Source organism: Crocodylus porosus, unplaced genomic scaffold, assembly GCF_001723895.1.
Source record: "Crocodylus porosus isolate Cpor-Errol unplaced genomic scaffold, CroPor_comp1, whole genome shotgun sequence".
Classification (NCBI taxonomy): Eukaryota; Metazoa; Chordata; order Crocodylia; family Crocodylidae; genus Crocodylus; species Crocodylus porosus.
In genome coordinates this window covers 15615283-15628776 of record NW_017728948.1, presented here as the reverse complement: position 1 = coordinate 15628776, position 13494 = coordinate 15615283, and the positions used below count along the sequence as shown (strand labels likewise).

The 13494-nt window shown below is 44.4% G+C and overlaps 1 protein-coding gene across 2 annotated transcripts in view; it reads right to left on the bottom strand.

The window, feature by feature from the left end:
- Nucleotides 1–13494, bottom strand: part of RNF4 (ring finger protein 4) — a 39190-nt gene that overhangs the window by 14070 nt on the left and 11626 nt on the right. For both annotated transcript variants that reach the window (XM_019553158.1, XM_019553159.1), the window contains exons 2-5: nucleotides 9527–9689; nucleotides 8874–8994; nucleotides 7548–7627; nucleotides 4104–4113 (exon numbers count right to left, since the gene is read on the bottom strand). In XM_019553158.1, coding sequence (XP_019408703.1) covers nucleotides 4104–4113; nucleotides 7548–7627; nucleotides 8874–8994; nucleotides 9527–9535 — 220 coding nt within the window. In that variant the 5' untranslated portion in view covers nucleotides 9536–9689. The remainder of the gene's footprint in view (nucleotides 1–4103; nucleotides 4114–7547; nucleotides 7628–8873; nucleotides 8995–9526; nucleotides 9690–13494) is intronic.

Below are 13494 nucleotides of genomic sequence, written 5' to 3'. Positions count from 1 at the left end.
GGGGAAGGGAAGGGGCCAGGTCCCTGTCATTGTGTGCACTCCCAGGAGGGGCAAAAGGAATCTGTGCCCCCCAGATCTGTGCACAGGGCAGGGGTGAGTTGCCTGCTGTGGGATCAGGCTCTCTACCCTGCTATCTTGCCCTGGGTCCTCCATAGCCTACCAGCTGCAATCCCACACTGCAGGGCAGAGCAGGGCCACACAGGGAAGCTTGTTACCACTGCATGCTCTGCACTGCCCTGGAAAGGTGTCCCCTGCATGTGGTGCAGGGTTGTGTCCCTCACTGCTGCCACATGCACAGGGCCTCACCAGGGCAGTATGGAGCTTGCAGCAGCAAACAGCTTCCCCATGCAGCCCCACTGTGCCCTGCAGCACTGAGTTGCATCTGCTGGGCTGTGGAGGTCCTGGGGGAAGGCAGCAGGGCAGGAGCCCAAGACCACCCTTGACCCAGACAGATCCAGGAGTGCATGCAGCATCAGAGAGACAGGCCCACCCCCACCACTCCCTCCGGGGGTGGGGTGGGGGGGTGAGTTGGATTCTGCTCTGCTGCAGCAAGCTCTGGCAGCTGGGGACCCCTCTAGCCAGGCCAGAGGTGGCAGGGTGCTTGGGGGCAGGGGGAGGGGAGCCTTTCATTTTAATTACAGATTTTGTGGGTTTTATCTGAGAATCTGCCATTTATTTTTTTTTTTAAAAAAAGATTAAAAAAAAATAAAAATCAGGGAAAAACCAAGATCCATGATCATTTGTACCATGACTTAAATTGAAGGTGTGGCCATGACTTGTCAAAACTCTGTATACTGCCCAGCTGGGAGGCACATGGGGTTGACAGATCCTGGTGTATAGTGAACCCAGCATCAAGCTGTGGCAGCCAGATGCTGCACTCCCCATGCACGGGGAGCAGTACAAGTCCCGTATGCAGCCTGATGCCAGGCTCCTCATGCACCAAACTGTTTGTTGGCTGGGACCAGGGACTAGCTTGGTTCCCAGCCAACCATCATTAGGCAATTGGCTTGACGTTGCTGGTGCAGGGGAAGCCTGGTATGGGGGAGTGGGGGAGGGTTGACTAATGAGGTGAACCCAGGCTCCCCCTGCACCAACAAGCAAAGCTTATTTGGGAATCTAATCCCCATCCCAAACTAATATGCCTTGTCATGTACATGTGGTATGGCAGGACAAGTGATTGTTCAAAATGAGGATTAGATCTCAACACGTCTCAAGTTGAATGCATGTCACAGAAATCAATATTTGTCATCCCAATATCTGAAAACCGTATTTACTTGAATGTAAAACAAGGCTTCCCCCCCCCCAGTTGGCACAGGGAGGCAAGCCCCACATCTTATGTTTGCATACAAGTAAATCTTACTAAATATGCTGGGTATCATTAGACTTCTGTCAAAATGAAGATGTACTCAGCAATGGAAAACAACTATTCAGTTGATTAAACGCATCCAACACTTGAGCACAACTATACAATAAGTGGCCCATATTGGGCAAACACTGCAATAGGAACCTACCACAAGGATAGGTTAGTGCAACCCACCTGAAGAAAATATATGGTAATGCTCATTGAGAACAATCGCCCTCAGCACTGACTCATTTTCAAAGTCATGGTAAGCCACTACACACGGCATACATTTCAAATTCCTCTTCGCTCCCACAGCTGTGCCATTCTTTCCCTTTTCCAATTATTCCCATTTCTTTAACTGTCCTAAATGCCTAGCAAACATCATGAAACAGTGTCCCAAGCAGTTCACTCAGAATCCCTCTGTTGTACTGTCTCTCAATGTGGCATATATGATTAGTGTGGCCCTGGCCCCCATGAGGTGGAGCCAAACTAGGCTGCCCTGTACCTCACTTGCATATGAATTTTTGGAGGATCCCAGGACTTGTGACAAGAACAGCCAGTTCTAGTCGTGAGTGGGGACTAATTAGAACTTGGATCCTTTAGAAGAGGAGGGGGAATCTGGAGTACACATACACACACTGAGCAGTGCTTAGGTGTGGGGTCATCATGACTGAAAATGAACTGTGGTAAATTACAAGCCTTTGGCTTTGAACTAATATGATGCACAGTTTGTACTTCATATACGTAGGTGCCAAAGTGCTGCTCAAAAGGGTTTTTATGGAGTATGTATGGTAAAAGTAACAGCAGTTAAAAAAGGTAACATGTATCAATTCTGCATGACCCAAGTATATGGGTACTATAAGCAAATTACTACAGCCATGTTTAATGTCAAGGTTATTGTTTTTAAATTTGCTCCTCACTTCCATGTGCTCAGGGGGAGCAGGGTATGATACCAAAAGGGGGAAGGGATTGCCAGGGGAGAGAAGTTGGGGTTGGAGCACAGGGCAAGGGCTCCCCTCGCTTTTATTTTCCCTGCTGTAGCAGTGGGAAGGGGACAAATTCAAGGCAAATCCCTGATAATTAAATACTATACCTGAAAAATTATAATGAATTTGTAATTTTTTCATATACAGAATCTAAATATTGGGGCACCTTCTACTTGAGTAAATAAGGTACTTACAAATGTTAACAAGTTACTCTTACTCTAGTCAACAATATTATTAGCCCTACTTTATAGATAACGTTCTGAGGCAGAGTAACTCATGGTGAAAAGCACCGATTAATTTTAGGTGCCCAATTTGAGACTCCTAAAAGCCATACTCTGGAAAGTCAGGTCCATCTATCTAGGGCAGAGGTTCCATTGACTTCAACTGCAATCGAGTATTCACCACTTCTGCAACTCAATTCTTAACTGTTACAGGTTAGGCATTCAGAAAACAGGGAGCACTTTATTAACAGACACTTTGGTAAAGTTTGGTTTGGTTTAAGCGTGGTATTTATATGTAATCCTGGAAAAGCTGTGTTGCTCAATCAATAAGCAACAGAAAGCTATTAAATAGCACTCCATCACATGTTTATTAGCCATGGGATCATGAAGCTAAATCAGAAGAGCAGGAATAAACATTTGAAATTTTGTAAATGAGTTTCTTGCATTTTCATGTTTATTCTTTCACAAATTAAATCCACTACCATCTTAGCATAAGAGTGAAAAATTGCATCAAGGGACAACATCCACATTAGGGTTATTTCAAGAGATAGCAGCTTACATGATACATATTCTGAAGCCTTATTGTGCTAAAACAGTAGTATAGACACAGTGAGTTTTCTATGCCTCAGCAGACACATCTACATGAGACACTACTGTGCAGTCATTACTGTACATTTATTTAGGACTTGTATTAGCAACAGCTTAATAATAATGCACAGTAGCGTATTAGCACTGTCTGTGCCGTGACACACTACTGTGCGATATTTTTTGGCTACTGCGCAGTCAGCATCTTGTGCAGATGAGCTCAGTGTCCAGAACAGTAATCAAATAGTAAATTGTATTTCAGTTTACTGATGGCCTTAGTTTGACAGTGGGTGCATCTATGCATGCAATTAATGTGCCTGAATAAACTCCAAGGCAGTTCATGATGGAGTTTATTGCTCCCGGGCACAGTGTTTACACATATGCCCAGGACTGCATATTGAGTCATGGCACAGCAGCCCCAGCTGGCAGCCAGCCCAGGGGAGTCAGCTAGCTCAAAGCTTCTCAGGCCCAGCTCAGAATGCTGTAGAGGGAGGGGCTGGCTGTGCACATGGGTTCCACTGTGCAGGACTAACCAGCAGGCAGCCCCATACTGTAGTACCCTTTTGCCCTAGCCAGCCCTGGTCACTGTCTACGTGCGCATTACAGCACACTAAGTAATTCTGCTACAGGATAGCACTTGTGTTGGGTAGTACTATCCTGCAGTGCTGTTAATTAGTTTATTGCAGCCAAACAGTGCTCCACATGTAGACAGTGACACTTTACTGCAGAGCTAATTAGGCAACTGCAGTAAAGGGCACATGTAGATGCACTCATTATTAGTTGATCTAGGGTCATTAATTTTTACTACAGGGTTTCTCAAATGTTTATCTTCCGATAAATACATGAAACCATTTTGAAGAAATTAGTGGAAGGCACATCCTTGTTGACTAGGTTTGCAATATCATATAATGCATTACAAAAAAATATTACAATTCTGTTATCATTTAGCAAAATTATATGAACACTCACCTTCAACAATCTTGTAGAAATGTGAGGGAGGGAGAGAAAAGAAAAACTGAATTAATTTTTTTTGTGAGCATACATGTCATGGATAAACAACTAAAAACTCAGTTATATTAATTTATACTTGTTTGTAGCAATACAAGCTGAGGAGGCCCAAGGGCTGCCCTGAGCAACACTTAATGTCTACTGTTGGAAGCATTTCACCAGCTCTGGAAGCCAAACTGCCAACTATGCATCCTCATGCTACATACTGTGAAATTATTTTAATAGTTATTTGTAAGAAATATAAACCATGTAGTTGGTTTTAAAGAACTATCCATTGTAAACTTTTTGTAGTTCTGACCCACTTATAGGTCTATAATTCTGTGTAATCCCATGTAGTGCTACCTGTTCTGTTTCTATTCCTACAATAAAGGCAGGGACTTAATTGCGCTCGGGCTGCTTTGCAGTAACTACCCATTGTCCATTGTTATTCTGTAGTGAAAGCTAAATCAGGGCAACTTACTCCCAAATGAAACAGGGCTCGGTTGCCTCAGTTTACATTTAACTTAGAGTAACTGTGGGCACATGAGGCAACTGTGGATGTGACGGGGCATGTTCAGGGCCAGGTCTCAACCTTGGTCTGCCCACCTGTCTACATAGGGCAGTCCACCCAGTCTTGCCTGCCATGACTTTGCTAGTATAATCAACTGGAGGTAAATGCGGGAGGCTGCCCATTATATGCCCTGATGCCAGAGATTGCTATCCACAGCTCAATATCTCACCTACACCGTGGCCCATGCCACTGCATCATAACTTCTTAATGGCTCTGGCCCCACAATGGAACCCATAACACTCTAGTCTGGACCCCAACTAAATCCCTCCTAATCGGGCAGCCAAGCTCCCTGCACTCTATTCCCTTTCAGCAGTGGCCCCCTCACTGGGACCTTTGGTTACACAGGGCCTGGCCTCACCTCTAGGCCAGTCAGAAACCCAGGCCCCCTGGCATCCCTCACAGTGAGCACTCTGGCCCTTTTGACCCTTCTAGTCCTGGCCCCAGCACTGATCAGATGAGGGTGCCTCGAGTCAGGCTCCTGAGCAGCTAGCTCACTATCTCTTATATGGGTCTACCTTCTCAAGCCCTACCATGGGGTTACGCTTCCAGTTGTGGGGGTTGGGGTTTTAAGGCACCCCTCTTTGCCTTTCACCAGGGAGGTAACTCCCCTGGCATTTCTTGGGGGCTGTTCCGCCACAAACAGCCCCACCAGGCCACCCTCTGCCAACAGGGTGCAGTTTCAGGTTATGCCCAGAACCGGGACCCTCCAAACTTGCCCACAGCTCAGGGGTGGGCAAAATACAGCCTGCAGGTGACATCTGGCCTGCCAAGCACTTCCCTCCAGCCTGCGAAGCCCCTTCAAAACCTAGGTAATGGCGGCTGCTTCTCTAAAAGCTGCCAGCTGCAGCACCTCAGGCTGGTTCCTTGGGTTCTGGTTGCAAGGCAACCAACCCTGACCTCAGCCTGACCTAGCTGGCCATGCCCCACCCCAACCCACCACTGGCTCAGGCCACGATTGCAGCTTGAAAGGGGTAGGGAGGGCTGGGCCAGAACCTCTGGCGCTGGTGAAGGGAAACAGTGTCTGGGCCAGCTTCTGCTTTGCTGCATGGGACTGGATGGGTAGGGTTGGGAGTCTGAGGAAGGACGAGCTCTGTGGTGCTTATGACGCACACAACTGTCATGACCCCACTTGGGTTATGACCCTTTGTTCGGCAACTGCTGTCCTACTCAATGATATTAGTATATCCAAGGTAGACAGATTTATAGCAGAGACTAATTTCCTTCCAGGGGGTTTGGATGTTGTTTTAAGGACTTCATGTTGTCCTAACTACTATTAAAGACAGGGGAGTAGGCAATGGAAGTAAGCAATTCTGATTACTTCTAAGAATTTCACTTGAATATCTACTTCACCTATGAGCATTTTTTGTGCAGCTTGGCTGTTCTTTGATGCACCATGGCAAATACCACTTCAAATAAATGCTGAGATGACCATTAGCTTATATACAACTCCTAATGAATTTCTAGACTGCAGGAATCCCTTCCCTCGTGCCTTCAGAAGAGATTTTCTAAACAATATGGTCAAATCCTTCCATATACCAATCCCTAAATAAGCAGCCCACCTTGTAAAGGCAATGAGCACATAAGCTAACACAGATTTCCAAGCCAGACTACTTATTTAAGCACTGGACTACAAACTGAGCTGAAATTTTGTACCCATTAAAGTCTTTGGCTACTAGCTTCTTTTCTCATGCCCCCAATTCTTTAAGTAACAGAAATTCAGATTTCTGTTCCAACTCTCAAATTCAATATATCCATTCATATTTGTTGCACCTGTCCTGAAATTAAGATGGCAGAAACGAATTTTAATAAAAAGGTTATTCATCTACAGCCTTCCAGATTTCTAGAGATTAATAATATTAAAGCATATTCCCACTCTGTCTCGTCAAAAATAGTACTGTCTTTATTCTCCAGAAGTACCAGAACATTACTGAACTAAATTTCTTTTATTAAATTGAAAGTAACATGCTGACAATAGCAAGTTACAACATGCCTCTCTCCCCCCACCACACGCCATATGCTTTCCATGGTGGGGAGGGGAACTGGGGGGGGGGGCAGGGAAAAGTACATACACACTCCCACAGCAAAGAGATTGCTGAATTTTATGTATGCTACTCTGAAAAGCTATTATGTGCATTTAAGAGCATGAACAGCAACTAATAAATTCTTATTTCTTCTCTTATTAGGAAGTACCATAACATACTAGCATTTAAATGCAGGTGATACCTGTGCTTAAAAAAAAAAAAAAAGAGCAGTCTCTACTCTATAGTTTTACAATGATATAATACAAGTATAATACCAGAAAACTCACTTAGGACAGATACTTTAGTACAAGAGTGCTCAATCCCCGGCTTGCAGGACAAATCCAGCCTATGGGGCTCCCCACAGCTCAGAAATATTTGGCAGTTGGGGATGGAAAGCAGTGATGGAAGCATTACATTCCCACTCCGCCACTGCCAAATTTTCAGACCCATTGGGAACCCTGGGGGCCAAATAACATGGCCCCATGTGCCAGATTTTGCCACTGCATAGGGCCACATCTGGACACACAGGGTTGCATCTGGGTGTCAGGGCATGACCCACATGTGATCCAGCCCGTGTACTATCCCCATGTCACTTATTTGACCCATGAGGCCAAAAGGTTGGGCGCTGCTATTCTAGTATCCAAAAGCATGGAATACCTACTAAGGCCAGAATAGCTTCTGTTTTTACCTATATTGTCAAGGAAATGCCTTCATGTGTTGTTTAGTCAATCTAGAGTTTGGTCTTACTTTCTTTCCAAGTTCTACATATAAGCGGCATAACTGAACTCTAAGCTGACCAGAGCATTTAGACAAGTGGACAAAATTACTACTTACCACAACAGAATCATTGCGAGTTAAATCAACTACTACAGGTTCAGACGATTCACATGTGAGATCTACTACTTCTTCACCAGCTTAAAGACATAATATTATAAATCAAGATCACAAGTACGCACAGGTACCTGCCATTCCATAACAAAGCTGACTTCTGATTTTACAAAATGCTCCCATACTAAATGCATGCTAAATGCCCAATTTGTTTTTACCATCTAGTTCTTCAAAACAGACAACAAATATTTTTCTTGTTATCCTCACCCTCAAATTGACAAAGAGTAAAGTCTACTTTTGCACGGCTTGATTTGCTACAGTAGAACAGCAACAGTGTTTTTGACAAACTTGAGAGAGGTGTTATTTGAATATTCTATGACCTATTCATTTAGTACTCTATTGTATACCATGTTTCATTCTACAAATACCTGGGAATTTCTCACCATCAAGTTTTAAATGTTCTTATTCCTTTTCATGAAAGCATCCTGCAACCTCTATCTTTTATAAACTGGAGTGACCAGTGCACAGCCTACCTCATCTTAAAAAAAGATCCTTTCCTAACATCTTGGCAGACATCACGAACACACATGCAGGTTAAGGAAAAAACCTTCTAAATTTTAATCTTGCATGTTTTCTGAACAACAAGTGGACTGAACACGTCTATCTTGAGGAGGTCAGAGTGTAAACCAAACTTCTACCCGCTGCTAAACTGTTTAGGATACTAAGGGGCTTGTCTATTGGTTAAGGATACTTTCTGACGTCTGATGCAGAAACAAGTATTTATTCACCTTTAATAACTGGATTACTTTACTCAAAAGGGTTGGAGACCACTAATTTTAAAGTAGAAGATCACCTTTGGCATTTAAAAGCAACCCAAGATGTACTGTGTGCCACTGCTGCCATCTCTTGGCCTGCTGCCCAGCAGGTAAGTCTGTGGAGCAGGGGGGTGGGGGAAAAACAGACTGAGGCAGATGGAGAAAAAAATATTTGGGGGCATGCCTCCCTAGCAGGTAAGTCCCACCCAGTTGGGGCCCCACTCAACTTAACCCTGCTCCTGCGACACTGTACCTCACCGCGGTGGCCTCGATCTAGACCCCGTCCCTGCCCTCCCCCACAGACTGACCTGCTGGGCTGGGGTGCACGCATGCATTCATGGGCACTCAGCCCCCAACCGCAGCCTCAGATCAACTCCAAGAGGCTCCAAGATCTACTGGTGGATCAAGATCCACTGGCTGGTGACCACTGCTCTAAGTTTTAGAGTACCTCGGTAGAAAGTGGGTTCCTACCACTCCAGGAGGAAGTTACTATTTCCAGATTAAAAAGACAGCTTACCACTTTCTTCAAGTTCTATTGGCTCTGCTTCTGAAGCCATCTCTGTAGCTGAAGCTGCCAGCCTACTTCGTTTTTGCGTTTGCCTAGAACCAGTTTCTCCTCCACGACGTTTTTGTTGAGTCTAAAATAAAAAAGACATGCCAAAAATTGTTTTAAAAGCTAATATTAATGTAATCTTGTTTTGTGTTAATAAGCAGAAACCTAAAAGTATTCTATTCAACTACAATCTGAAGTATATAGTTTTGGGTCGTTCCAACACCTGAACTAGGAATAACAGAGGAAAGGCATCAACACTAAATTTCTCCGCATTTGGGCCAAGCAGGAAAGGTGTATTATCATTTGCAAACAAGAGGCCTAGGTCATACTGCTCAGGTCATTCTGGGATTCCACTGACCACTTCAATCAGTCTGGCCTAAAACATGCCCTATAATCCAAGGTGCTTTTGGATTAATGCCATCAATATCTAGAGGCATTAGAATATTTAAGCATGATTATAGCAACTTTCAATTTGCTTTTGTGCAATCTAGTGTACACAGATATTGTAATAAAGCATGTACTGCTTATAGAAAAACCACAAATTGCTACAATCTAAAAATTCCAGAGCATTTGGGAACTGGAATAATGGACTGATTTCATTAAACAAAAATACTTACTGTGCTCATGGTATTTCTTGGATATAAACTACAGAAAAAGTAAAAGGTATAAGTATCATAAAATAAACTGCAAGGAAGCTATAATTTTCAAATTTCTATATTTAGGTAGCATAGAGTTAAAAGTCCAGATTTCTTTGCATCTTAGAATGGCGCTCTTCCAAACCTATAAAGAAAAGAAGAGAGATGATTACTTAGCTGAAGTTCTTGTTCTCTTAGGTATAACCACCACCACAGATTCCCATTCCTGAATTACTTGGGGCAGGTCTTTGTTTTTGCCCCAAACCAAGCAGAATCTCCCAGGGTTTAAGATTTTATCCTCCGAGATAGGTATGCCTGAAGCATTTACCATGCTGCTCTACTGCTAACAACTACTCAGAATCAGTCAGAAATACCTGGAAGCCACAATTAGCTTTCCTTTAAAGCAAAAGATGGTAATTCTCACATGTGCAAAAAAGTTACAGAATCTTCAAACTGAAGGAAGGGGAAGGGAATGTTAGGTGTAAGTGGCCATCTTCAGAAAATAAAAATTACCCATGAATAATTCTCTTTTCTATAGGAGCTATTCATCTCCATATTCCACCTTTTGGAAGTTAAACAGCTTGAGGAAGGGGCTACCAGGTTGGGAAGACAGCTGTAAAATAAACAGAATATAGAAGCAGCAGCATAGAGAATGAAAAAGAAAGACTGTCCCCTGTGATATAAAACAGCAGAACTCCCTTTTTGCAAGAAAGATATCTATTGGTATCATATCAATGGAAGCAATACATCTTTAAAAAACAATTCTACAGTAAGCAGTCCTACTGAACTTTAAGTGGTAGACAAAGAGACAGCCCTAACAGACACTGCTAGACAATTTTGGGCATTCATCCCTATGAGAATAAATTTTGTTACAAAATCTGAAGCAATCAGAATTCAGATGTAGCAAAATGATTTTAAGAAGAAAAAAAGAACACACATGACTGCTTTTGCTGTCTTTTACACCGAGAGATCTGAATGTGTATGTCAAAATGTGTTCCATCTCAAAATGGCTTTGACAGGACCTTGCAGTTCAGCAGGCTTGCCAAGCTTCAAAAGTAAGGGATGCAATCATCAAGTCATAAACATTACATGTAAAAATAAAAGAACCCATTGCACTGGGTATGAGAAGCAGCAAATCACTAGGCTGATATCAGTCTATATCACATGGAGTTTAGGGACCTTGAGTTTGATCTATCCTTTAAAGTCATATTTACCCTGAAGACTGTACACTGGAAAAGGATATTATCTATCCTTACTGTAGGTGTTTGAATTGTGGTCAGCAAAGATCCTACAGGAAGAATCTAGTAAGCAAGATCTTCTTCAGGATAGTGAGAATTAAGGGAGCCAGCTGCAAGCAGGGACAGGAACACAGCTCTTCTAAATCTAGTATTGGATCTTGCTCCAAAGTCTACTGCAACATACTTTACAAACACCCTCATACTGAAATATTTTGGAAACAGACCCTGATAATGTCTGATCTTCAAGAGAATGAGCCTTGATGGAAAATTCAGAACAATGTCCATTTACCTACTGATAATTAACACAATGAATGATGCAATCTACTTAACCAGTCTTTGTGGTCTTAACAGAAATACGTCAAATAAATGACTGTTTTTTAAGAACAATCTGTCAATATTATGCCACCAGCACTAAAATTGTTAAGACAGGCCTACGTTATTTAGATTTCTTCTATTTGTGTGTGAAATGTAACTTAGGGAAGAACATAGGTAAATTAATCAACTGGTTTACATGAAACTCAGATATGACTTTGTGGTGCAATTAAATGAGGCCTCAAAACCATTAAGTCCTTATAGAATGAAGTATACAGGGGTTCTGCTGCTCAACTGGTCTCCTGGCTGAGGTGATGGCCACCAGAAAGACTGTCTCAAGAGTGAGATGATAAATGGAGCAATCCATGTGAAAGGTGATGCCATAAGCTTAGGAAGATACTGTTGAGGTACTATGCCAAGCAGGTTCTGTGATCAGTGGTTAAATACACTTCAGACCCATGAGAAATTGATACCAAAAGGGGAGGAAATTAAAAACAGGTGCATCAGAGGTCAATATGCCAATATTGCTACTAACCAGACCTTTCCCATCTGGCTCAATTGGGGAGAACCTTATTTTGATGCCTTTCCTCCGTTATTACCAGAGGAAAAGAGTAAAACAGACCAAAAGATACAATCAGCCTTAAAGATTCAGGATGGAGGAACAACGAGGCCAATCCATACCATCTTAAACGATTCTATGGACCCCCACCATAATACTGAAGTACCCTGCCGTATTTAAGATATTTGTCCTTTAATAGAACCACTGTAAGCTGGAAAACACTGGTGCTGAGGTAGTATTAAGATGCTTCCTTTCCTTACCCACAAAAGCACCAAGATAGACTGGGGGGCGGGGCATGAGGGTGGCATGCTAGGTACACTTATAAATACTACAAATTTGTATTCAGTAGAACCCAGACCATTAGCAGGGTTAGGTTTCTTAGCCCTTGAAAAGATCGAAAGCTTACAAAACCAACCAGGAGTAAATCTAGCCACAAACAGCTTTGTCTGATTTTAGGGTGCTCAAGCTATCTGAAAGAGCAACAACCTTAGAAGCAGAAGCTGCATTTAAACAGGTGTGCTGTTCATCCTTGACTTGGCACAAGCTGTTACACATTAAGCAATTTATGGACTACAGGCAGTCCTCAACTTCTAACTTAGAGTTACAACAATCGGCATTTACAACATTTGTAAACTGACATTGTTTCAAGGTTCCAATGTGGGTTTTGCCTTTGCAACGCTCAACACAGCTGCATCCAGCTGGTAAGTCTGTTCAGGTGTGGGGAGGTGGGGGGAAGGGGTAGAGGGGACAGATCAATGCACCTGCAACAAGGGAAGGATTGCAGCTGGGGCTGGGGCAAGCTGCCTAGCTGGGGTAGGTGTGACTGGGGCAGGTGAGCAGGGCCAGGGCTGGACTCCAGGCAGAAGCCACTGGAAGTGGGGGCTCTGCCCTCCTGCCACTTGCCCAGCCAGGGCAGGGGGGCATGGGACAGAGCCATGCTCTGGCCTCCCTATGCCTCCCAGACAAGCCACACCCTGTACCACCCCAGCTGGGTGAGCAGCAGCAGCGCATGGCAGGGGCACATGACCCCAGATCTCCACAGGGTGGGCGGCAGAGCAGGGGTTATAGAGCGGCTGCAGCCACCCTAAAATTCCCCATAGCCCCCACTGCTCATCTGAAGCAGCCCTGGTTACCCCACAGAGATCCAGGGACACACCCCCCAACCATGTCCTGCTGCTGCCCGGCTTGCCAGGGCGGGGCAAAACCACTGCTCATCCAGGAGGCACAGGAGAGGGGTGGCTCCCGCTCCTGCATGCCACTTGTTTGAGACAGCGCAGCAGCTCCGTCCTGCGCCCCCCCTCCCCAAGTCCCATGCCCATCCTATGCCCCAGCTGGGCAGCTTGCCTCAGCCCCTGTCCCAGTCCCAATCCCTCCCTCGTTGCAGGGTGTTCATCTGCCCCTCCACGCACTTCTCACCTGCCCTCCTTTACCACATCAGACTTACCAACTGGACACAGCTGTGTCAAGCATGGTAAAGGAACCAATCCCCCATTTGCAACATCGTTCTTAAAGAATTCATTCTGAGTTATGACATTTTATGTGGTCTTCACAGGAACCAACTGTGTCATAGTTTCTAGGGTCGGAAGGGACCTGAGAAAATCATCTAGTCCGACCCCCTGCCATGGCAGGAAAGAATACTGGGGTCAAATGACCCCAGCAAGGTGGACTTCTAGCCTCCTCTTAAGGACCCCCAGGGTAGGAGCCTGCACCACTTCTCTTGGAAGCTGGTTCCAGACCCTAGCCGCCCTGACTGTGAAGTAGCACCTCCTGATATCTAGCCTAAACCTACCCTCTGCCAGCTTGTGACCGTTATTCCTGGTCACTCCTGGCGGTGCTCAGGG